General features: G+C 47.3%; 1 protein-coding gene across 2 annotated transcripts in view; it reads right to left on the minus strand.

Annotated features, from left to right (window-relative positions):
* Positions 1–1,906: 1,906 nt before the first annotated feature.
* luzp1 (leucine zipper protein 1) overlaps positions 1,907–25,940 on the minus strand; it is a 40,749-nt gene continuing 16,715 nt past the window's right edge. For both annotated transcript variants that reach the window (XM_062468722.1, XM_062468721.1), the window contains exons 3-5: positions 14,860–18,181; positions 8,664–8,920; positions 1,907–8,435 (exon numbers count right to left, since the gene is read on the minus strand). In XM_062468722.1, the coding sequence (XP_062324706.1) occupies positions 8,702–8,920; positions 14,860–17,955 (3,315 nt within the window). In that variant the 5' untranslated portion in view covers positions 17,956–18,181 and the 3' untranslated portion in view covers positions 1,907–8,435; positions 8,664–8,701. The remainder of the gene's footprint in view (positions 8,436–8,663; positions 8,921–14,859; positions 18,182–25,940) is intronic.

Genomic DNA, 25,940 nt, shown 5'->3' on the forward strand with positions numbered 1-25,940 from the left:
CTGTGCTTCCAGCCCTGTCCTACAAGCAGGTGTCTGAGTTACATAAGGCCTTTGGCTGAAAGTCGGCTGCGTGTCTGAACCGATCTCCTCTCAACCAGCCATGTGACTCACAGAGCACACTGTACAGACACCACAGTTGGGTTGGAAATGTATTCAGACAAGCACGCACTCACACACGCAAATGTCACGTCACGTACACTTTTTCCTCCAAAAACTCGCACATTTTCTCGCCACATTAGCACTCTGACAGTGAATCCAATCAGCAATCTGACACGCTGTGATTACGCCGCTGAAGCTCCAGATATCTCGGCCCAGGTTGGAATAGTGAGACTGCCTGAAAGTCAGCAACACCTCAGTCATGTCTTCCTGGCTTCCCACCTCCCGGCAGAACTGACGCGCGCCTACAGATACTGACAGGTTGCTGGAGACCTGTCAGCCTCTCTGGTTCTCTATGGAAGTTATAGCACTGACACATTCTCAGTTTCCCCCAAGGAAAACACAAGAAGGAAGTATAAGATGTGTCATGTGTGGCTCCCTTGGCTTCCAGTGTTGGCCATTGAACGTATGTGAATGTATATGCTGGATGGCCAGATATCCAGTATCTGATTATTCCCTCTTTTGATGTCCTCCTGCTGTCTTAATCAGTGTAAAATGAAAGGATGAGTACGCCATAGTGTTTGGAACGTTTCATGCATCATCATTAGGAAATAAAGCCTCGAATGACGTCGGTGAACTACCGTTCCTCAATCAAAAAGAATCATCCAAATTGCTCTTGTCAACCTCCATCTGTTTAATTTATTCATTTGTTTGTTTAATTGGTTCCCCATTAGCTGATGCCGTAGCAACAAATCTCCTTCCTAGGGTTTGCCCTCAAATGCACTGTGGCATGAAGGCCTACTTACAGACGCTGTCTCCTCAAATTCTCCATGTTCTCTAATCAGCAGCTCCTTCCCAGCACTGTGAAGAAAACTGGAACGCTGAGGTCTGTTACCCCTGTGCATAAATTAGCATTTCTGCATAAGATATGAGTCATTTCCATGGTTGACTTCACATCACTCATTTGGGTTAGCCACCACCGACCACAGGGTGCTCATGGGTAAAAGTACCATGATCTGGGGTTCACTGCTAAGCCCCGCCCTGGTCCGAAGTATAAGCAGATTCTGATGTGGAGCAAAAGCTGCTTAACTCCTTCATTCGCATCATATCACAGTACAGAGGACTACAGATAGGAATCAACTGCTATTTCCAGGTATTGTCAAATACTTAATGGAGTGATGGAGCAGACCTGAATGTACTGTGAGGTCAATATTGCTATGTAAATGTAACTCACTCAGGTCACGCAAAAACAAATATCTAAACAAGGATCAAATGGTGACCCCAGATGAACCCTTTCATTTGAGAAACACACTGCCATGGGTGTGTGTGTTTTCCCCTGGAGCCAGAAGTCTATTGCTTCCAGTTGACCGAGTCAGTACTCAGCCCAGTCACCCTACTGTGAGACTTTGCTGTTTAATAGAAAGGTGTGTGTGCTGACAGAGCGCTCCACACGAGGCTGTGGTTTTCCACTCCCACATGGCACATTTGCCTAATTCATCTGCTAGTTTGCTTAACTTGCGCACTGTCAGATGTCTTTCTCTGTGTAAGCCCCAATTGTAAGAACTACAGAGGACACCATATGGCTGTTTTCTTTTTTGTCTCTCACACGCTTTCTTACTTTGACTTTTCTCTGACAGGGTGTGGTGCTGTTAAAAATATGCTAGCTGTGGTTGCTACTGTAAACTAATCTTCCATTTAAATACCTAAGCAGAATTCAAGTGCATTCCGTTTCTTTCCTGCTCTACAAAAGCACACACCAAGACACACACACACTCCTAGACACACACAATCCAAGATGCGGACACACAGCTACAAACAGGTTGCTTTTTTTAATTTTAATTGGAATACATAGTTGGCTGTACAGCTGGCCAGCCTAGTGAGGTTTACATGCAGAGGGCGGGAAGGTTAAACATGCACCATGTATTTACTCTACAAACAGAAGAAGCCTCGTCCCACGCAGGATTGCTGTGTATGACACACAGACGTTACGGGCATCTAGGCCCATTAAGCAATAACACTTCTTGATCTGATTCATAAGATGTTTCTCTACTGTCTGTTCCCTTTCTAGCATCAGACAAACAGTATCAACCCATTTATAAACGGTCATGGGTTCAAACGTCCGTGTTTGATTGTTACAGGCGTAACGTCCTCTTACGAGTTTGTCAGCATGTGAGCGGAGTGTTTATTTTTGACAATATCCAGTTTCACATGAATGTTTGCGGTTCTAATCCGGTGGTTTTAGCCGCCATGTGTGTGTGTGTGCGCGTGTCTCAAGGCCTGAACATCTCTTTCTTTGGCAGCACTTACACACCAGCACACAAGATGAACAAACCCTGAATTTATGAGAGAAGGAAAACAGTAACAGAGGACCTGGAAGACAAACTGATTCCTGAAACACTAATAAAACAGGACGCCACATGGAGAAGGACTTAGGGTCGACTGTGTGCTACACCGAGCAGGCGTGCTCTGCTCTGATAAAACACACATTGCTCTCATTCTTCAATGACGATGCCACAGGTCCTGCCCCTTCCACCGCGACTCTGTGTGACCCAGGTTGCAGCGCTGTCACATCCCACTAGGCAGGAGAGACATCGCTCGCATTAAAACAACTAAACAAAAAAGACAGGAACAAAGTACTCTCCAGGAGCGCATCGATGAGAAAAGATACATAGCTCAAAAAAAAACGTCCTCCAAAATTAAAGAGGACAAAATACTAAATATATTTCAATGAGGCCCACTTTACAAAATTACAAGATTTAATTAAATAAAATCTATCCGATACAGATTCCAAAATAAGACATCTTTTGTTTTACAAAAAAAAAAAAAAAAAAAATATTACATAAGCGTAAAACAAAAAGGAAAAAAACAAACTCAAATTGAATATTTCCCCTTTATTTCAGTAAGAATAGTCTAGCAGACAGGGTAGCCACCTGTGGAAACGCTGGCCCTGTCACCGACTGTAAACTGTAAACACTGTGGAATGATTTTGGCACAATGTTAAAAGGCTGAGAGACACAGACATAATCAAGTGCCATGCCCCAAGAAGTAATCACAAGCTTTAAAAAATTATTCACTACATTATTTGTACAATAAACTTGAGTTCTCAACTCTTATCCTAATGCAATATGCTGAGTAGTTTATCAAAGAATAAATGCTCCAAGCAACATTTTTACCAATTTAAATTTGGCCGGTGCAAAACCACATATACAGACTTATATACACATCTTTGATGACCGTACATTCATCTCTAATATATGAGAGAGAGAGGAATAAATGACTGTGAGAAATGCAGAGTAACTGTTGACACAGAAGGCTAAGGGGAGCTTTACTTGTGTAAGGTCTTAAGTTAAGTGCTGGATAAGTGCAGATTAGTGTTGCTGACGTTCATTGACACCATGACCCTCTGTTTACAATGGAAGCCTTTAAAGACCACAGCTAAGTCACTTCACACAAACGTTTCCCTTCGGTCCTCAGGCCCACCTCTCCTCCAGCCGAACGCATTCGAGACTGCATTCTAACAGAAGGAACACCAACAATATGTACAATAATGGATACTTAAAAGCCATGGGCCAAGGCCATGGGCCTGTTAAGTTGCCCAGTGTCATGGACATGGTAGCCAATCTCTCCCTCTCCTCGGTTTATTGTCTGTCACCTCATCTCATAATATCTTATCTTTCCATAGCAGCATCCATGTTGATTATCTTAGCAGACCGTCTATCATTAATACTTTCTCTCTGGGTATGATCTGACCTGGAACGTCCAGACAACATTTGGGAGATTCTTTAGAATCGCTGACCTTTGAACAGCATCAGCCCTGACCAGGGTGTGTCTCTACGGCTTTGAAAAACATTACATTAGACGTGAGTAATGGTGATATCAGGAAGTTATTCTGATTAAGGTGTGACTGGTCGGAAATTGAGAACACTGGTCAGGAACACTGGTCTAGTAACCATGTTTGTGTGGGCTGGAACTATCGCTCCTTCACACTCCAAACTTCAGACTCCAGCCTCTCTCTCCTTTCCTCGTTACCTCCTATTCGTCACCAACCACCAACAGGTAAATCCCATCTTTGACCCTTCACTAGGCCATGAAAGGGGCTGCTTCACAGAGTTTGCATGAGAGTGAGTGTGTGTGTGAGAAGGTTATGCATGGTTAAGGGTGTGTATGTGTGTGTGTTGGATCTTCCCACTAAGGTGCAAGTGTACCTAGGGGCCAAGTAAGGAAGATGTGGACGTGCATGACAGGATGAAGTTTCAGCCTTGCCCTTTCAAAAGAGCCTTTCTTTGAAGCCTGTCTCCGGGATGACCCTCCCGAGCACATAAAACCTACGGTTTCCGACAGCTGCTCTGCTCTCTTCCTGGGACCCCTGACTCCCTTCTGGGGCTGGGGGAGGAGGTGAGAGGCGCGAAGGTGGGAGAGGTTGGGGAGTCTACAGGGAGGAGGAAGGGGTGAAGGGTCAGGGAGGAGACGAGCAGTTTGTGGGGCAGTAGTGTGGCGTGTGTGGTGAGGAGGAAGAGGGGTGTGAGGAGATTACATCATAAGGTCACCATCTAAACCCAACCCTGGTGACATAACTCTGATGACTGACAGACAGTTGATGAGCCTCAGCCAGCCAGGGAGATCTGCAGCCACATATGTCTCACCCAGGGGCCTCCAACCAGACCTCACCCAGGGGCCTCTAACCAGACCTCACCCAGGGGCCTCTAACCAGACCTCACCCAGGGGCCTCTAACCAGACCTCACCCAGGGGCCTCTAACCAGACCTCACCCAGGGGCCTCTAACCAGACCTCACCCAGGGGCCTCTAACCAGACCTCACCCAGGGGCCTCTAACCAGACCTCAGCTAGGAGCTACCAACCAGACTTCAGTCTGCCCCCACATGACAACAGGAACATCAGAAGGCTATAAACGCACTGCCAATGCGGACACTAAGCATGTGCAGATCAGCCAGTACGCCTGAGCAAGACAGGGCAAACAAGCGCTGGTCTGGACAGCCAAGACAAGCACTGCTCATGAGCAGGTCTGTTTTAGGTCGGACTGGCTGCTGCCAAACTGTCTGGCTTCCCCCTCTTGTATTTATAAGCCAGAATGCCAAGGGAGGGACATGATTAGCTGCAGCTCTGACCTTTGACCTATCAGTTACCTAGGGGCCATACATCAGCTCTCGTCCACGTCCTGGCAGCCAATAAAGCGGCCTCCAGAAAGAGCAATGCATATCACGGCCGTTAAGAATCAAGGCATTCCTGTAGGAGGGTGGGGGGGAAGGAGGGTGGTAGAGGAGGAGGAACGTAGAGAGGGAGGGGAAGAAGGGGGGAAATACTGTACTCTCCCTTTTCTCAGAACTACTGTACAGGAAGAGCTGATGAGGTCAAAATACACATTTGGAAGGGGAGACAGTCCTCATCCTGGTAACACCAGAGAGCAGGAGCCAGAAACAAACTCGGAGAGCTGCAGAGACACACTGGGATCGCTATGGTGACAGCTTGGCTTGCCTTTCAATCTCAATCTGAGGCCACCGACTAGATACACTGCCTTGCTTTACTGCAGTACATTCCTACAACTGGGACAAAGGCCAGTAGGTGAGGCAGTCGGAGGGAGGCCGAGATGAGCCAGTGATGTGTGTTTTTTCTGAACACATGTTCACAGATCGTCCGGTAGCTGTGAAAGGACCACATGGCAGCACTAAGACTTTATGGAGCTGAGCAGAGCCCTGGGACAGACAAATCGAAAGGGCAGAACATTCTGGGCGGTGTAGGCTACATTCTTTTTAGGGGGCCTTTGAAGTTTGAAAAAGTTAGCTTTAGGGGGATTTTTGTTGTTGTTGAGGATGGTACTTTTCTGGAAAATCCCTTCATTTGAATCCACAAAAAGATTAGTTTACTTATACAAAACATTCTTTCAAAAATGTAAAAATATTACCTAATCTGTGATGAACATTCATGAAATTCTGACAAGAAAAAATTCGGAGCTGAAATAGTGAAATCTCTCTCTCTCGCTCAAGGCACCGATACTGTTCTCTGCATGTCTAGAGAGCTACAGGAGAGTATAGCACAGTCACACAACCGAAGCTGAAGACAATGAATTCCTCAAATATGGAAATCAGTGACTAATTCTTGTACCCTCTTTATGTGTGGAGTGCAAGAGAACAATCACCTCCCACTGTGACAGAAAAATGAGGTGGTGATTTTGGGGCTGTTTAGATAGGGTCTTTTTTTTAGTCATTGCACATCGTGACTGACTCACTCCCCTCCTACGTTCAGTACATTATGAAATCTGAAGGACTTTCAACATCGCCAGTCTCCACCACCAAACTGCACAATCACGATGAATAGATGAACATATGTCTTCCACTGTAATAACACATTAAATATTAAATCTGAAGTTTGATGGTAAAAGGCTGGTAGATTACATGTAAGGCTGAGTGGAAATACGGCTGACCAGAACATCAAGGTAAAACTACCCACCCCAACCACTCTGAATATCCCATAATAACTGTCATTATAGAGCTGGAAACATCTCCATGGCAACACTCGAAAGGGGGTTTGGAGCAGAGGGAAGAATGCTGTTCCATCGTTAAGCTAAACTCCATAATCATAGATAACATATATTGTTTATTCTGTAGGATCTGCTGGGAAGAGAGGATACAAGTTTGGTGCGCACAAGGTCAGGCCAGGGTCAAGCTAAGGTCAGGCTAATGTCAAGGCCATGCCACCGAGCTGTTGGTCATGTCAAGCTGCCATTCTAAAAGCAACATGGCACCTTCTCCAGCGAGTAGTCAAGAGTTAAAATAGATTTGTCTGTAAGGTTATTTTAGTGAAATGTGTTTCTATGGCAACCATGTGGCCTCTGGGTCTCTGGCCAGTGGACAGTCATCCTTCCCTCTTACCCTTATCCAACAAGAACAACTCCAGATTCAACATTTTAAACAAAATACACCTCTATAGAAAACAGGAGATTCAGGAGAAGTTGATACGATTCGCACGGCGAACCCCAATCTCACATCCCTGGACTAATAGTTCCTTGTGGTGATCCAAGTTTTGACATTATTCCTATGACAAGACAGACCAGCAGACAGACAGATGCACAGAGAGCTGCCATCATGCCCTCTTTTACATCCATTCATGCTGGTATTCTCCAGATCCAGCATTCGATTCCTCCTGCATGTCCACTTGATTCTCACACAGTCCAAGGAGCAGGGCAGCCATAAAACACTGACTGGTGCCCTGCAGCAAAGCACCCTGGGAAAAGTAGTCTTGTGACAGATGGTTAGTTCATTGTAAATGATTTTTTTTTTTTTTTTTTTTTGATATATATATATATATATGTGCGTTCCATCCCATAATTCAAAGAGTGCCATGTGTCCCAACATACTGAACATCTGCTACGGTAGCTATGAGAGGAGGGGTAGGAGGTGGGAGGAAGAGAATGTAAAATAGAGAGAATGACTGAGAATGTGAACACGAGGTCAAGACAGAATGAAGCTCATACAGGGACTGATAAACTTTATGGGTTGAGTGTTAATCCATGTTGTCACTGTAGCATATGGAGGTTTGATGTGGAGCAAGGGATGGAGTGAGTATGCTGGTTAAGAGCCCAAGGAGAAGCAGAGCTCTCTGTTTTTCTTCATCTTGAAGTGCATGCTGGAAGAGTCACAGGTCTCCACACTGGTATCATCATTCAGTACATGCATGTCATTGTCATGTGTCTGCGAAGGGCTGAACGCAAACATATTGGACCCTGCAATGGTTTACATGAAACTCATCAATTCACGCAAATTCAAAGTTACATTCTCAGTGACTTGCTCCCCGTATTTTTGTCCCATGAGGCACATTCACTGAGCAGCTGTTCAGCTCCAGTTAAAGTTTCAAAGTGTTAAGGTTGACTATTGCCATTTCACTCTCCCATCATAATCCACTCCCTAAAAGCAACCATCCTCCCAGTCCTTCCTACTCCAAGCCTCTCTCCTCCCCTTCTCCCCCCTCCCTTCCTCTCAGTTTAGCCTCCCCCCAGTCACTGAGACCTCTCCCTTGTCAGATCTGAAGATTACATTATGATACATCCTGGAGGAGAAGCAGAAGAGGATCTAAAGACTGGTCATCCCCAACCTCCAGCCAATAAGCCTCCACCCACCACGGTGCTGGATGCAGCTTCTGCTCATCACTGGAGGTTGCAGGTGCAGACTATTTTGGAGGTCAGGAATGAATATATGTAGAGAAACAGTTGAGATGCAGTTGTTGGTTAAGAGTCATGGAGCAGCTGTTGGTAGCTGGTCGGAGATGCAATTTCATCCTTGTGCAGTTTGGGAAGGGATGGATGGAGAGATGTGTGGATGGAGAACTCTGAAATAGAGAGAGGACAGAGAGATCTCACACTTGCAGGGCTGACAACAGGATGAGTCATGATCACACTTCCTTTAATTACGGTACAAGGAGCAGGCCGGCCCCCTCCAGAGAGTCAGCTGGGTACGTGATCTTCACTCGGAAGTAGGTCTTCTGAACATTCTAAGTCACCACAGCACAACCGACACTGGGGCTATAGAGACAGATGTAGTAGCCTTGCCATCCTACCTGGACGTTTTGAAGCCCAGTGGTGGAGAAGACCTTCTCTAGTTGTCTAACTGACGGTTGCTCCAGTGTTGCGTCCCAGCGCTGGTCCTAGCCTCCGCTCGACCGGCCTGACCTCTACTGGACAACAGCTCTCCTCTGGAGGAGGCCCCCCTGCTGGCTCCATCTGCCCGGGACGCTCTGGGCTCGTAGGCGGGGTCTCCAGGAGGTACCCTCCTCCAGGAAGCTGGGCTGGGGCTGGGGTCCCTCTCTTCAGCAGCCTGGTGGTCCAACACATACAACACATTCTTAGATACATTTTGTATTTATTTTTTACTGTTGCGTAACCTTTATTTAAGCAGCTGTGAATATATTTTGTTCTACGTCACCAATCGGTTTCGTTAACAATTTCTGAGGAAGTGGTGTGAGCGAATGAGGTTGTTATGTCTTCTTCATGGACTTCCCCCAAATAACCTCAGGAAAAATTCCCAACCAGTAAAACCCCAAACACACAGATGGATGAGAGAAGAAATTAAAATTGGGTTTGTTTGGGGTGGCTTGACTAGTGACTAAATGCTCTGTAACTGTTCCTGCGTTCCTCCACACAACCTCAGTGACCTTCCTCCAGGCTCAGTGAGAGATGGCGGTGGAGCTCCAAAAGAGACCAACCACACTCCTGTAATTCAGGCTTAAAAATGGACCATAATTAGTGACAAGCAGGCGGGCAGGACCCAAGTCTTGGTACTGACAGAGGAGAGGAGTATAGTAGAGCAAAGTAGAAGAGAGTGTTGGTAATTGGCCTTAATGGGGTTCTAGGCCTCCTGGGGAGGAAGCAGTCACAGACAGGAAGCCAGTAACGACACAAACGCTGCCAAATGGGCCGGCCCAACACAGCCACTTCCTGTCCTAGTCACCCGAGGCAGGAAACTGCCCCAGCACCTCATTCTCCTTCTATGGTAACAGGATGGAAGGCAGCACTGGGAGAGGGCCACTGGACCGGACTGCCATTGTATTTGACTTTAAACCCAGTTACTGAGTAACAAACTGTGAACAGATGTGACAGAGTCCTTGACCTTTGATGAATCCCTACCATAGGTTTTGTCACACTTAACAAGGATAGTATTGCTCTATTTCTCTCAGCTATTGAAAAAGGGATTCTTGGCATTTACAGCCAATAGTTATACCTTATTTTTCTACAAAAGAAGCATAACATGGACTGTTAATGTACTGAAGTAAGTCAAAGAGCAGCTCTCAAGTCGAGTAGTTTTTCAACAAGCACATCATATACAAACACACACGCAGATATTTCTCAAAGTCACTCGAGTGAGAAAAATGCTGCTCTAATAATAAATCTGAGAACATATTTCAAAGTAGGAATGTCTGTCAGAATGTTATAAATGTGGTTAGGTAATCTGATGTGTCACATGAGCAACAGAAAAAATACACTGGGGACGCAATGTGCAGAAGACTTGGATTTCCATTCCCAAATCAAGTACGTCTCTGCCCTCCATGACTAGACAGTGCTGCTATTTTTAGGAAGTGGTCAGAAACCTTGAGCTGTGGAGTTTTAAAATGTCAATATTAAAATGTGCACATCTTTGCAAAACCAATGACCTGTAAAAAACTAGTACATTCTCTTTCAATTAAAGAATGTGATTTTGAGGAGATTTGAGTTTAGACCTTTAAAAACTGAAATCTCTTAGCCCTGATTAGACCTTAGGAGATTAGAGAAGTCACAGCTAACTATCATAGAGATCCTGATGTTTACACTGAGACAACACATTTGCAACGCTACATACATTAAACTTGTACAGGAGAACAAGCCATAGCGTTGCATTAAATCTGTCTTTCCTGGCAAACATTTTCCAAAATCTATAAATTCAGATCACCTTTAGGAATGCACCGTGCCAGATCTGCTCTCCAAGCAGACAACGCTCATTACACCCAAGGCAATTGATTTCAGAGAAGCCTTTATTCAAACTCCCCATTATTAGTTCTGTTAAAATATGTTCTCTCTGCCATGTCAGGGTTCTAATCATTCATACCAAAGCATACCTTGAAGATTTTTTTTCAAACATGCTCAATCCAGGCCTCACAAGATCTTGTGTCTGAAGTTTAAAGTGCCTCGCAGTGTTCTTTTGAACCGTCCAAGTCCGACTCCTAACAACAGATTGGTTTTCCAGATTGTTTTGGGTCATGTCAGGCGAAAATCCAGGCGAACAGCATCAACCTCACATTTTACCTTGCTGCCAGGGGGGTTTGGGCTCCACAAAGGATGTTTTCCTATCTCAATCAGCCACATCGGTCAGTGGGCCCTGGCCAAGCATAAGTTCAGAGCTCATTCACATAGCTGCTGAGGTTTGAGTGTGCTGCAGAGTGGAGGAAAGGCTACAATGTTCCTCTGTTCTGTACTTCCAGGTGACACCACTCAGTGATGGAAGACAAACTGTGGATGTAGCCACGTAGCTGCTACAGCCTGGCTACCCAGGCCAAAGCCCAACCCTGCTGCACTACGGTACGGTTAAACCATGTTATGGATTAGCTACGGAAGCAACAAAGTCAGTTAGTCCCTGTTTTTAACCTGGTTTACAAAGTTCCACTGAAATAGGGATTTGTTCAATAATGGCATGCAATCCTAATGACAATAAGCTTTCAAGGGCAAGGAGGTGTAACTTTAAAGGACAGAGAATGTCTGTGAAATTATTTATGAGAAAGACAGCCAATCAATAAGCCATCAGCAAGTGTACATATCTCTAGGGTACATTATGGAATCAAGTGCCGTGTGTTCCTAAAGGAGTATTGATTAAAAGGTGCTCACTTTTCCTAACTGAATATCACTCATCACTACATTGGCTGGTCGCTATAATCATCATAATCAGCACAGACAGCAGTTAAAATAAGAGCAGCAGTCAAGCCAGCATCAATTCATTCTCATACTGAAGAACTGAATGTGCCCCCCCCCAAGTAATTTCCACATGATTACTGCAGCCAAATCATGTTGATAATCCGGTCGTCACCCGGAGACGAACCAGTATTAACATGAGAGAGACTAACATGAGAGATGTCTCAAGAGCTCCAATACCATCTCTGCCCACCCACCTCATACCTTACCGATGACCCCTTTTACTAGACGCAAACAGCGAGGGATAGAAAGAAGAGAGGAGAGACAGAAAGAGTGATTGAAGACAGAAGGAATCACAACAGATAACAGATTAGGCCGCCTGTCAGCTCACAGCTGGTAGAGTGCTCCGGCACCAATTTGTTGGAAGGAGGGAGTCAGGGAGCCTCTCTCTCGCTCTCTCTGGGGTCTATCAGCTCTGAGTGATGAGGGAAGGCAGGGTTAGACTTACGAACTGGCCCAGGTCAGGTCCATGTGGTAGAATTGACTCAAGCAATGAACTTGACAGCTCGCTCAAATAAAGGACCTCAAATGATACTTCAGGTCATGGCATGAACATGAGAGGAGGAAAGAGGCAGAGAGAGAGAGGCAGAGAGAGAGAGAGAGAGAGAGAGAGAGAAAGGCAGAGAGGCAGAGAGAGAGAGAGAGGCAGAGAGAGAGAGGCAGAGAGAGAGAGGCAGAGAGAGAGAGGCAGAGAGAGAGAGAGAGAGAGAGAGAGAGAGAGAGAGAGAGAGAGAGAGAGAGAGAGAGAGAGAGAGAGAGAGAGAGAGAGAGAGAGAGAGAAGAGGGAGATACATTAGGAGAGACAGAGGAAGAGAGAGGTCAACAGAAGAACAATGCATTATGCATTTATGCTAAATGCATAAATGTAAATGTAAAAGGAGGGAAAATATATCCACATGGAGAAACAGGGACTTCACACAGGCATAGCAAGGGCTGGAGTGTTGGACTGATTTAATTAAGCCTATTGACAGCTAATAAGGAGAGGCGGGGGCCATCATCAATGGGGCATAGAGCAGAAAATGACAGTAATTATAGTTCTACGGCCAGATTGTTAGTCCTCATGGTGGTCAGTTAATAGCTGGCCTGCCAGGTTTCTGGAGACGAGGGGCCCACTATAGGGGCTGAGGTTCTGGCCTGGCTTTGTTTGGTTGAGGCTGGGGCTAGTGTGTGTGTGTGTGTGCACCTATCAACCAGATGACCTCCTCATGCTGTCATGAACAGCTTTGTTATCCAACATGGTCCTGACCCCAAGACCCTATGCCCTGGGGGTCACTGCACCCTACTTCACCACTTCTTCAGAGGCCCACAGAGCAACAACAATAACATTAGCGTAATTGAGTGGGGCCTCATATAAACTATATGTTTGTCTCTATTGAATAAACATGCCTTTGGTGAGTAATCCTGTGAGTAATCCTGTAGTTATGCTGGCTACACATTTTACCACAGTATATAAACCACACACATGACATTATCAACAACACTTCTGTTATTCTTCATAAATGACTAATGGATCAGGGCTGATTGATGGAGGAGGGTGATGAGGTGAGAGAGTGGGGGTTATGGGGGAGTGGAAGGCAGGGTTGGTAGCCAGTGACATCCATCTTCTGTCCTGCTTGTGTCTAGTTTATCTACAGAGGACAACACTAGAATGCCAAACAGAGTCCTGTGGTCCAGGACAGTCTGTCAAACAGACACACTGAGATGTTATTGCAGCTACATCACCCGTTTGTTAGTGTTAGTATAGCCATTTGACAAACAGACAAGTTGGTTATTACAGTGGGACATTAGTAACCATCACCTCATCTCTCAGACTCGCTGTTTAACCTTTAACACCACGAGACCCAAACTGTGGGCAAAACTAAAAGTTTCCTTTTGGCCAATAGGACATTGTTTGGGTCCAATGGCAACATGTGGCTCTCAGGTAGGTCTGGAGTTAAGCTACGTCATCGCAAAACTGTGGTTCCAAACCACACCCGCTACACCCGTTTTACTGAAATATCAAACAAAATGTCTGCCACAGGGAATAACATTAACCTCAATATCCTGGACACACAGCTCGTCGGCTCTGCACTGCATTGTGGGGGACCCCAGCAGTCCATAGGCTGGCTGCTAGGAGGTGAGTCTTTGAACAACAAGGCCCGTCTTCAATTATGACTGGAATAGCCTCGGCAGCCTTGCAGTGCCCTGTCAGTAAACTCTGACTGGCTAGTGCACATATAAGAAAGCTATTTTTCCTCCCTTGAGGTTTTTGTGACCTTTTTTTCCCTGTTAAGGTCTTTTCTCTTTCTATCCTCCCTTTCATTTCTTCTATGTCCCACCCTTTTCTCTTTGTGCTAACTTAGACTCCGGCTGGGGAGTCAGACCTGTAGAACTGCTGTGCTAAGCTTGAAGCTATAGGCCTGGAGTCAGGGAAAAAGGCACTCTCTAAAAAAGGCTCCTGCATAGAGCAAAGGAATGGAGGGCTTAGGAAAACATGGGGTTTTAAGGAGACAGCATTTTTTCAAAAGGCAAAAACTATTAGCATAATGGGTAGAGAGATAGATACTCTACAGCCAATTGTTTTTATCTACTAAAGAGAGCTGTTTGAAGGTAAAGTATGCAGCCAGTATGAGGCCAGACACAGGGCCACTTGGTGCCAAACAGACTGTGAGATTTAGTTACAGTACAAACATAGAGAAAACATCTCCCCACACACATTCACCCACTGGCTGACTTCTAGAGAGGGAGGAGAACGACTAAAAATACTTATTTCAAGCTAACAAATGGCCGGTCCTAATGTCCATGTACCAGATGCAAAGTCTCAAGACTAGAGTTAGAGATCCAATGTAAACAGAACCTAATGAAAATAAAAGTGGAGCACCAATACACGGAAATATCCATCATATTAATAGAGCCAAATATCTCTAGATGTTTGCTTCCGTGCCAAGAATCAATTACCAGAAACATCAGCAGCTTTTTTTAAGCCGACAGGAAAGAGTTGAGAGCGCTCTCCTGAGCTTCTGTTGATTCTTTCTTGAGGGACTGTTTTCTTTCCTTATCTTCAAAAGACATGAACATGCCAAACATGTAGTAGAGGCATAACACTGCCACAAAATGTGTTTCTCCTTTTCAACTCGCTAGTCTAGATCAATGATACACTATGATCTTGCTAGTCATATTAAGTGGATTGAACTATAACACAAGTACTTGATATATTAAGAGTAAATGTGTATTGTTTGTAAAGAGTAAGAATGTGCTTTTATTACAGCTGCCCGGTAGTATGTTGTCTTGTCATTCTATAATGTGCTGTCATGTTATACAGTGTTGTATCGTACTCACTACAGGCTGGGTCCGTCCCCAGGGCTGGGAGCTGACAGGATCGTGGGGTGCGCTCCTCCCCAGCACGCCCCCATCTGTGGAGGATGGGGAGCTCTTGCTGCGGCGTGTCACCTCCGGCCCGTCCCGGCCGCTGCTGATCCTGCGCATGTACACTTCCGCTGGCGACGGCTTGGCCACGCGCTGGGACGCCAGGGCGGTTCCTCCGGCAGCAGAGGTGGTTGCCGTCTCCTCCGTGTCCAAGATGGTGGTGGCACGATACGCCCTCCAAGTGGTTGCCGACTCTGCCTCATCCTCCGACCCTCCCTCCGATCTGACTGTGCCTCCATTGCCGCCGATGCCACGGTAACCAGGCTCATCCACGGACGCCGCTCCCCGGTTCCTCCAGGTGCTCCTGACGGTAACGTTCCTCATCTCCGGTAGGCTGTCATCTTGAGAACCATGGCTGAGGGCCTGCCCACGCCCAGGGCCGGGCCCGTAGGCGTGGGTTCGCCAGCTGGTGACAGTGGTCGTGCTGCTGCTGCTCTCGAACCCGGACTCCATGTCGTTGCTGAAGTCGGAGGTGGTCTCTGGAGACTGCAGGCCAAAGCTGCTCCTTGAGCGCAGGTGGGTCTCCACCACCCGGGCCGCTTCCAGCACCCGCTGGGCCTCTGGGTCGTCCCCGCCGTCCTGGCACGGCCGCATGGTGATCTCACTCTTGGGGATCGAGATCTCATAAGGGATGGAGATGCTGCCCCGGTGGTCGCTGGATGGACCAATTAAGATGTTACTGGTGGACGTGTGTCGCTCTTTCGTTGGAGGTTCGCTGGAGACACTGCTGCTGCGGCTACTATTTCGAGAAGAGCTGGGGTCGTTAGGGTAGATGGTAATGCTACTGGTCATCTTGCTCGCTAGAACAGGTTTAGTGGAGATCTTAGGCTTGCCATTGGTTGTTAAAGGCTCTGCCCCGCCACTGGATATCATGACTTCTTTCCTATCAATCTCTACGATGGCGGGCTTGATGACAACCTTGGACCTCAGGGCCTCGCGGGGACTGCAGACCCGGTGAATCTCAATCCCTGAGGGGGTGCGAGTCTCCTGGGGTCCTCCCTCGGCCAGGATAGGCTTGTGGAGCTCCTCGTCAATCGAACTCCTGGAGGACGAGCCCTCTGAGTGGGAGTCCTGCTGCAGACGCGTGTACTTGGGGTACTTGGGAGTAGTTCTACTGCTTGGTGTAGACACCTCAACCGCCGGTTCTGGTTCTGAGGGCCTGGAGCCTGTGGATTCGGTCTCGGAGGCAGAAGAGTGACCTTCTGACCCGTGGTCGCTGGTCTGCAGAGAGGAGACGTGCGATCTGTAGGCGATGAAGGAGCCATTGGCCTTGGAGAGGCCGGTTGCCGGGAGACTTTCTTGGGCCTGCGCCTGAGTCTCAGGGTCTGAGGTGTCCTTCTCTGGAGGCGAAGAGTTGTTGGTTTTATTGGAGCTCTCTGGCACAACATCAGAGTTGTTGGACTCACTATCACTACCCACGTACAGTCTTGAAAACTTATCAACTCTGCTTTTTTTACTCTCAAGCTCTCCAGGTTTCTGAGAGGACTTCCACGACTTCTGGTCGTTTGCTGCTGGTGGGTAGCGACTGAGAACAGATGCTTTTTTACTATCAGTGGAGTTTGAACTCACAGAGCTATAGGCAATCCCTCTGCTACTCTCCTCTCCTCCTCTTCCAGTTTCCTTCACTCCGTTATCGGAGGCAGCAGAGATGGCAGAAGCAGCAGTGGTCTTGGGGGTCCTCCTGCTCTTGTGTGCAGGACTGAGAGCCCTCCTTGCAGCTTTAGGAGAGCCATCCTCAGAGTGGGCCAGTTCTTTGCTTCTCAGTTTTGGCTCTTTCTTGTGTTGGGGTGACAGCTCTCGACTCTTATGCTTTGGAGTGGTGGGCTCTGCAGCTGCTGCACTCCTGTACTTGGGCTTGTCCTGCCTGAACCCTCCCCTCACATTGATCTCCTCGTTCTCGGCTTTGCCATTCTCCAGGACCTTGGCAGGGCTACCGGTGGGTCCACCGTTCCCATGACTACTGCTGCCATCGCCACTGCCATTGAGCTGCATCCTGAGCTGTTCCACCTGCTCGTTAAGGGCCCGGGTTCGGTTCCTCTCCTGCTGGAACTTATCCTGAAGTTCTCCGTTCTTGGACTCTGTGTTCTTGAGGTCCTCCTCCAGCAGCTCAAGCTGCTTCAGCCTGTTCTTGAGCCTCTCAACCTCCTGGGTGAGCTCTTTCACCTTGTTGTCCTCCTGGCCTTCTAGGCTGTTCTTTTCGTTCTCAGACTTGTTCCTCAACCCAACGTCCTCCAGCTTCATGTAGTCCAGGCTCTTCTTGCGGCCCAGTTTGCTGGTCAAGCCGGATGAGATGTCGTCTTCGATGCGAAGCTCCCTCACGTCCGTACGACCAGGGTCGGCCGGGCTCATCCTGTTCTTCTGCCTCTCCAGCTTCTCAGTCAGCTTCAGGATTAGCTTCTCGTCCTCCCGCTGCTTATCCAAGAGACGCTTGCGTTCGCTCACAAACGCCTGGGTGAAGCTCTTGAGTTTCTCCAGTTCCCCAGCTAAGGCCTGCTCCGCCCTGTCTAGCTTAGCCTCGGAGGTGTCCACCTCCTTCATGCGGGCCTTCAGGGCCTCCAGCTCCGAGGACAACTTCTTGGTCAGGTTCTTCTCCTCGTTCAGGCTCAGGCACAGCTGGCTGCAGTCAGACTTGCTCTTCCCAAAGGCCTCTTCCAGCTTCTCCAGCTCAGCCATCCTCCGTTGCAGGCGCTCGATCTCCGTCTTCAACTCCTGGGTCAGGCTCTCCTCTTCCTCCAGCTTCTCCCTCACTGTGCGGCACAGATCCTCCGCCTTGCACACCTCCTCATCCTTCCCCTCGATCTTGAGAAGGCGCTTGCGCAGTGCCTCGACGTCGCCCAGCAGGGCGGAGTTGCTGCCCTCGGCTTGAATGATCTTGTCCTGCAGGTCCAGGAGCTCGTCTTCAGACTTCTGCAGCTTGTTGGTTGCCTCCTCCAGCTCGTCCAGGCGCCGGCCCAGACTCTGCAGCTTGTGCCGCAGGTGGCGGTTAGTGGTGTCTTTGTATTCAGACATGGTTTGTTGTCAATGTTATATGCTTCCGTTTTCAGAGAAAGAGGATATTATTTGATGACGTTTTGGATGGTCCACATTTGCGTGGTGGTCGTCTGTCTCCTGTGGTGACGTTCAAGTCTCAGATGAGGGTTTTAGACTGGCTCCCTATATGCTCTCTCTTTTCTTCAGGTTAGATGTTCCTTTAATTGGTAGACATTCCCTCAGGCTGCCGATTAACACGACTCATCTGTAAAGACAGAGAAAATAATTAATACAGTGATCCCTTCTCGCAAGCTATACAGTGTCAGGCAGAATTTTTTTTATTTTGACTGAAAAAGAAGGCGGCCTGCAGATTTGCTTCAGATTGATTGCACACTGAAGCAGACCTGCACACTCAGCAACATATATTCACAGTTGTGTCTGATTACACAAACCCAGTGTGGAGCTGGGATGCAGTCAGCGCAGCACAGGAATGCTGGAGGTGGCGGCAAGATAGATAAATTACACAAACTATCACAGGTACACACATTTATCCGAGTCAGATAGGGTGATATGGCTTCATAAATTTTAGAGCATGGCCTGAAACAGACTATATATAGCTGTATTTAACCAAGCCTTCACCTATAACTACAGTAGTATAATATAGCCACTGGAGACATGGCAACATGACATGTTGGAGACAGGGTTGGTTAAACCCTGTTTTCCCCTATGTCCCTCCCCCATGCCTTCCCCAATGTCCCCAGCATTGATTTCTGCCTGGCCATCATTTCTGCTGACAAAAGCACATCTCAGACACAAGTAACACTCAGGCATGCACATGCTCATGTATGTTGCCATGGTAATGACTGTTTCAATGGATCATGTCTGCAGGCCGTTCATTACTAAAGCACTGAGGATGCGACACATGCTGCTGCTTTCCTAGTCACCATCCACAAATGCAGATTATGTTTCATACAAAGCCGTTTTGAAAAACACATCTACGACTGGGGGAAAACACACACCGCTTATTTGCAGTTTTTCATATGAGTAGGTGAGGGGCTATGGAGGTAGGGCGGAAAGGGGAGTAAGAGAGCTAAGCCCCCCCGGAAGCGTTACTACAGGGGGCCTTGCCTGTCCGATGGCTCCTATAAATCTAGACATCAACACTTTCCTCTTCTGCATGATTTAGGTACTGCTCTATGGTCTCCAACCATCTTTAATCCTCCCTACCAAGATGGGGTGATGAACATGATCATCATGTGATGTCTCGTCCAGGTTGACGACATCTGCACACAGGTTTATTTATCGACACACACACACACACGACAGCCTCTTGTCCTCCTGGCTCGATTGCCCTCAGTTATTCTCAAAGCAGTTCCTCAAACAACATAATACTTTCTCATAATCAGATAAATCATCCACACCAAACAAGGTTAAAAAAAACAAGAAGAGATTGTGAGGCAAGCCACTGCCTTTTTACCAGTAAAGCAATCCAGTCTTCAAAGAGCATTTGGAAGTAATGTTTTACGTCTTGAGATAATTAATGTGCATGAACTAATACGACATATTATGCTTTCTTTGTAATCTATCTGCCCACATACAGGCCCAAGGAATGTTTGCATATTGCGGTTTAATATCCAGTAATAGGTCAAACTGTTATGGTCTAGTTCAGCATGGCTTTGTATACGTTTTATCTTTTCATTTTGGTATGACACTCTAAACCGCTCCACCCACAATTCATTAAAAGGCTTGTTCGACATGAATCAAGGGAGCCAGGATTAAGAGTAAATATGGGAATGATTATTCCATAAAAAGAAAATAAATCAAAGGATTTCTCTAAAGTGTTTCAATTATTCTCCCATTTGATGTGGTCTGGTGGTTTAGTAATCTGAAATTGGGACTTCAGTAGTTTTTCAAGTCCAAAAGAAAGAAAGAATTCATCCGGTGTTTCTCAGAGAAATGCTTGTCCGTTTCGGTGCCAAAACACCTTACTAAATAAAGCAGTTATCTGCTGTAACTTCACCCAGCTGTTGCCTGCTCGTAGAACACTGTGCCAGGCTGGATTTTCCCCTCGATGCCTTTCACAGTCAAGGTGGTTTCTATGCTGGGTGCTGGCATGATATCCACACTTCCAAAACACTTTCCTGCAGGTGCCACGTTCAAAGGAACAATGGATGAGATCAGAAAGACACTTGAGCGAGCCGTCGGTTCCTCCAAAAGTCAACCATTTCCAAATGGACTGGATGGTTTGTATGTGTCTAAACTATCTCTTTCATGGAGACAGATGAACGTGATGTGCTTCTGGTCCAGGCCCTGCATAGATTTAACACCAGTCTCGTCCAAGTTTATCTAGGAAAAAGACAGGACTGGAATATTATATTTATCATGGTTCTGAACAAGTCTTCCCCCAACCAAGTCCTAGTTTGGGCTCCAATTATGGTCCAGACTTAGCTCTGGGCTGTTGTTGGTGCGTATCCCAGTGCTCTAGTCTTAGTCCCGGCTTCTTCTTGGTCGTGCTCTGGCAGCATTTGCCTTCAGGCTGTGCCAAGTCTTTACCCCCTCTCTCACAAACACAGACAGACTTGCCAGGCTCAAACCTTTAAAGCCAAGTGGTGCATGCAAAATGACTGTGGCAAGGGCAATCTGCTCTGCCAAGCCAATCAACATACCTGCCCTTATCACAGTACTCAATGGCGCCTCATTAGATGCTGACAGCCCAGCAGGAGAATGGAGGGATGGAGGGAGAGAAAGACAGAGCTTCATACTTGGGTGCCTGTGAAGAACTGAGAGCGGAAAATAACCTGTGGCCACGCCCCCCTCCCTTCTCATAGGCAACACTGCCCCAGCGCCAAGAGCTCTTCTGACTGATTATCCAATGAGATCACACAATTTGTCTTTTATTATGACTGCACAAAGGCAAAGGTGTGGAGCTGTTTGGGCAAGAACAGGTTTGTGTGTGTGTCCATGTGTGTGAGTGGGTGTGTGTGTGTGTGAGTTGTTACGGATGGGAAGGGAAGAAAGAGGTGTGGGGGACCGCATTTCTAAAGCACTCTGAACGGAGACCAGATTGTACATAGTTTAATTCCTGACCTCCGTGCTCATTGTTTAGTCAATTACGGGAAACGGGAGTTTGTGGCTTAGTTAACATTCCTGACCCTGACAAATGGGTCTGACGGGCAGCAAACCAGACTGCCCGAGAGATTGGACCATCAATCAAAAAGCGTAAAAACATTTGATAATTCATCATCTTTTAATTTAATAAAGAACCTTTTTCAAAAACAACTCCACTGACATGATAGAAATTACCACCTTTATTCCTGCAAAAAGCTCAAAGCCATGACCTTAGAATGAACAATGTGTCGGAATGCAACATGAAACCACTCAGGTCACTGTAATGACAGACACATCACTTGTCACCGTCCTAAACAAACAGACCTGGTCTGCAATCCCAGACCTCACACTCAGATCTGTACTGTAAGTGTTCCACAGTGAGACAATGAGCGAGCTTTCTTTTCCTCGAACCACTGTCGGTTAGATGAGTAAAGACATGGAACATGAAAAGGAAAGGAAGGTGGGCAAGAAGAGAGACAGAGAAAGGGGTGGAGGGAGAGGAGGAAGGAGCAACGGAAGGAGAATGCGTGGGACAGGAATATGAGTGAACAACACAGTGGAAGTAAAAGGATGCAAGGATGCATTCTGGGGGCAAATAAAGGCATAGAGGCAGAAGGCCGGTAGGAGGAGAGGTTGCTAGAGGATGAAAGAGGGATGAAAGATGAAGGAAAGATCAGAGGCTTAAATGCAGCAGAGCAGAGAGAAGTGAAGAGAGGATCTATGACAGGATCCACTTCAATCTGAAGGAAAGAGCGGAGAGGTGGAGAGGGAAGGAAATAAGAAAGCTGAGAGATTAGGGGGAGTATAGAGGAAGAGAAGAGATTTCAGGGAAGTGAAGGGGACAGTGGGGGAAAAGGGCAAGGAGGTGAAGGAGGAAGGGAGCAATCACATACAGAGGAGGAGAGAGAGAACCCAGGAGGGGGAAACGAATATGAGAGGAACCTGAGAAGTACCAAAGAGCACAGAAAGAAAAAAATAAAATAAAGAGAAAGAGGAATCAGGAATGGGAAAAAGAGAGGAGCTGCATCATGTTCGGATGCCAACAACACCAAAGGTTTCTCCTCTCCACCAAGGTTACAATCATGCACCATGTCATTAAGGCCTTAGCCACGCTCTTCCTGCCGGCTCTCTCTGGGACATTCTGTTCCCTCCTTGAAAGAGGGAGGGGGGGGAAAAAAGAGAAAAAAAAAAAAAGAACACATTTCCCCTGCACTTGACGTTACTTTGGAAGTCTTGCCTGGTTCTTATTCCCCATAAACAGTAGTTAATAACCCTCAACTCTCAGTCTCCAGTGCTTGACAAGGACTGGAGTCCATCTCCACATGGTGGGTTAGAGTGTGTGGGCGCGTGTGAATACACATTTGTTGTTTGTTTCTGATTGTAAGTGTGCCTGTTCTAAAGCACTAGGCTACAATGCACAGAACACCAAGCGGCTTCCTGAGTGTTCCATTTGCCTCCTCCAGATCCTGCTGACCTATACAAAAAGGATCTGATGTGTGATGGACATCCTCCATAGGACCTTCATCCATCTAAAGGATAGGAGAACAGCGGTTTGCTGCAGAGGTGCCGCCAAACACAACCCCAGCTCCGGGTCTGAGGGTGGATACTGCTGGAGTGGAGGAAACCACAGAATAGTATTGAAACCTGGCCATGGCTGAGGCTGGGTGCTGGCACAGCTAAGGAAGCCACAGGACAGTTTTGAGACATGGCCGTGGCTGGGGCTGGATCCTGGCAGAGACTACGAAGCCACCGGATGGTGGCAACCTGATGCTAAGTCTGCATTTCTCATGGCTTTCCAAGGAAAAAAGAACCATCCTAGAATATTTGGTTGGTTGTTCCTGGACTGTCATTTCTCTCTCGCTCACTCGCGCTCCCTCTCTTTCTGACCCGTCTGCAGTTTCTGGAAATATTTCAAGGCACTGAAAGGCAATGTTCAGATTCAGTTCAATATAGAACAGAAGGACCCGTAATCCTTGAACGAACTAAAACAGAAATTCATATCCTGTAATCTGTTCTCCTCGCTCCAAAGACGGAGAAGAACGACCGCTTGCTGTTTGTGATGAAATGTGGTGCTTCAGCGTGTAAACAGGCGTGTCTCGTAAGGGGCTGGGTTTGTTTGGTAGTGACCTCCATGTTGACCCACAGTGACAGCCCATCAGTGCCCCAGACCCAGAGACCCATGGCTGAAGCAGACCGTCAGAGGGGACGACTCCTCTGTTGACCCTAGCTATCTGCATGGTGTCCAGTCCCTGAGAACTGTGCTCTGCCTCTGTCTGCTTCCTACGGGCTCATTAGCCATTTTCTCTGACCAAACAGAAGTTATCAGAGAAGGAATCTTCAAAACAAGGAAGTTCAAAACAGGCTAGTCATCAGCCCACTTCAATCACGTCCTAATCCTTACTGATACAAGAAAGTACACAAACGATTACACATATTACATACATCGACAGTTAACTACATTGTGTCAGGATTAACTTGACTACAAGCTTCATTTCCCCCCATGTGTGTCTTACAATCTAGTCTACTAGATTTGTAACATTCAGAAACATGAAACATGACTCTATAGCTTGTTAAAGGGTTCGGATGTCAAGTCATTAGACTGCACACAAAAAATCAGGTTTTCCAAAACAACCAAGCCTTTCTACAAAGGCTTTACGCCTACTGTTCAAGAAGAGTTCTGTTTAGAGTCACAAAGCCGTAACGCATGTCTTTCCAAGAAAAAGAGAGTGAGAGTGAGAGAGACCAGAGAGAGAAAATAAGACAAAGAAGGAAAGAGATTATTGGATAAATATTTCCCTTCAGAAGGGGGCCTGGCCAGTATAATCTTAGTAGTTATGCCCAGCACGCACAGTCAAATCTGACTCAGAGTAATGCTGTCTCTATAGACCCCAGCAACATGCAGTCCAGCTGTGTGTGTGTGTCTGTGTGTGCGACAGGTAAATTCTTCAAACACTTTCCCTCTACCAAAACAGGAAACAGAGACAAACAGGGAGAGAGAGAGACACACACACAAACACACACACACAGAGAGCGAGAGAGAATGAATGAATGAGGTTAAAACATTGTTCTGTGGTGTGGCCTGTGTTTGACTTGGTTCCACAAACACACACGCACACACAGTCTGCTGAACTCCTTAAAAGGTCATAATGATCAGGATGAAAACTACAGCCCAGCTTCATACCACTACCCTCCATCCAACACAAAACCAGGCCAGCAACCAGAGGCTGATCTGGGCAGAGGGTGTCAGGTTGAGCTGCCTGCCTGCCTGCCTGTCTGCTGGGAGTCTAAAGCCAGGGATTTGGCCAGGAAGCCAGGGCCTGTTTTTATCAGACAGCAGCCCATCCTTCACTCAGGGAGGATAGAGAGATTGAGAGAGAGAGTTGGATAGAGAAAAGTGAGATACGTAGAAACATGGATAGAGAGAGACGGAGAGAAAGACAGAGACAGACAGAAAAAAAGACAGAGAGAGAAAAAAAGAGAGAGGGATTTACAGGGTGCAACGTGTTGGATCTCATGCTAGGATGCTTTTGGCCTGCTTGCGGTATTTACGAGCTGAATGAGGACTTGACTTTAAACAGCTCAAATAGTTCCAACCCCATCAAGCACTGCTGGCACACAGACAGACGTGATATTGAGGCATGTTCTCCATCACACACACACACACACAGAGAAAAAGAAGGAGAGATAGATAGACCTGGAGAAGCTCAAAACATCAGAGCAGGGTTTTTCGAGTGAGATGTGTGAACTTCAGACAGCCCGGACACACGTCCCCTGTCCCTGTGGAAGGCCAGACGCAGCAGCTTGCCTGCATGTGAGGGAAACGGAAGCGCAACAGCAGAGCCAGAATGGCCGCCATCTGCCCATCACCATCAATCAGTCAGATGGGATGTGTTGACGACCTCCAATACTCCACAGATCACTTCTCCATTCCAATCGCTGATTTGGTGAAGCCAGAGGCATGGCACATCGTCAATGATTTTAGTTGAGAGGTGGCCTTTGGGAGGGGAGGATGAAGTCTGCATCTTTAGAGAATTGAGACAGGGCCTCGTCCGTGGAGAGAGAGGGGGCAGCCCCGCAGGAGAGCCGAGGGGCTTGTTTATGCCTCACCTCCCGGGACTGGGACGCAACAATGGCGGCCGTTTCCCCTTCAACCCTCTCAACCCAAATCAAAATATTTGTCCCCGTCTCTGTCTAACCCAGTCTGGAATGTCGGCCGGCGCGCTCGCACCCATTCTGTCAAGCTGTGGTCTGTTCTAGGGAACTGGGCTGTAAAACAAACAGACACTTGAGCATCGCTACTCAGCGTCCCGTAAACATGCCACACAGACCGGGGACACACACGGATTCTCTTACAATACCACCTTCCTTCCACCCATCCTCGGAAAATCACTGATCTGACTTGCCTGGGTCAGTGAGAGCTGGCCAGAGAAGCACGTGTTTTCACCTGTCCAATCACGTCTGCTCAGGGATGACCTCAAGAAAGAGAGAGAAGGCTGAACCAGGCAAGGGAGAGAGGGGTTAGGAGAGGAGGTTAGTAGGGGAGGTTAGGAGGGAGGACATGAGATGGGAGGTTAGGAATGTAGACAGGAGATGAAGTTAGAAGTAAGAAGAGGAACAGGAGACAGTTGACAAAGAGGGTTGTTGTTTTGTTTCCACTGTAAACACAAGGCTTCCCGTCTCCTACACGGAAACTGGCTTTCTGAGAAGTTTGCCTGACTCTTAGTTCACAGGGCAGGGGTCACGTTTACTATGAAACCACTACCACCACACTGCTAGACTCATGTCACTCAACTGCGCGCGCACCCACCCCCACACACCCACACCCCCCCCCCCCCCCACACACACACACACACACACACCCCCACACACACACACACACCCACACCCCCCCCCACACACACACACACACACCCCCA

The sequence above is a fragment of the Osmerus eperlanus genome, chromosome 9, assembly GCF_963692335.1.
Source record: "Osmerus eperlanus chromosome 9, fOsmEpe2.1, whole genome shotgun sequence".
NCBI lineage: Eukaryota > Metazoa > Chordata > Actinopteri > Osmeriformes > Osmeridae > Osmerus > Osmerus eperlanus.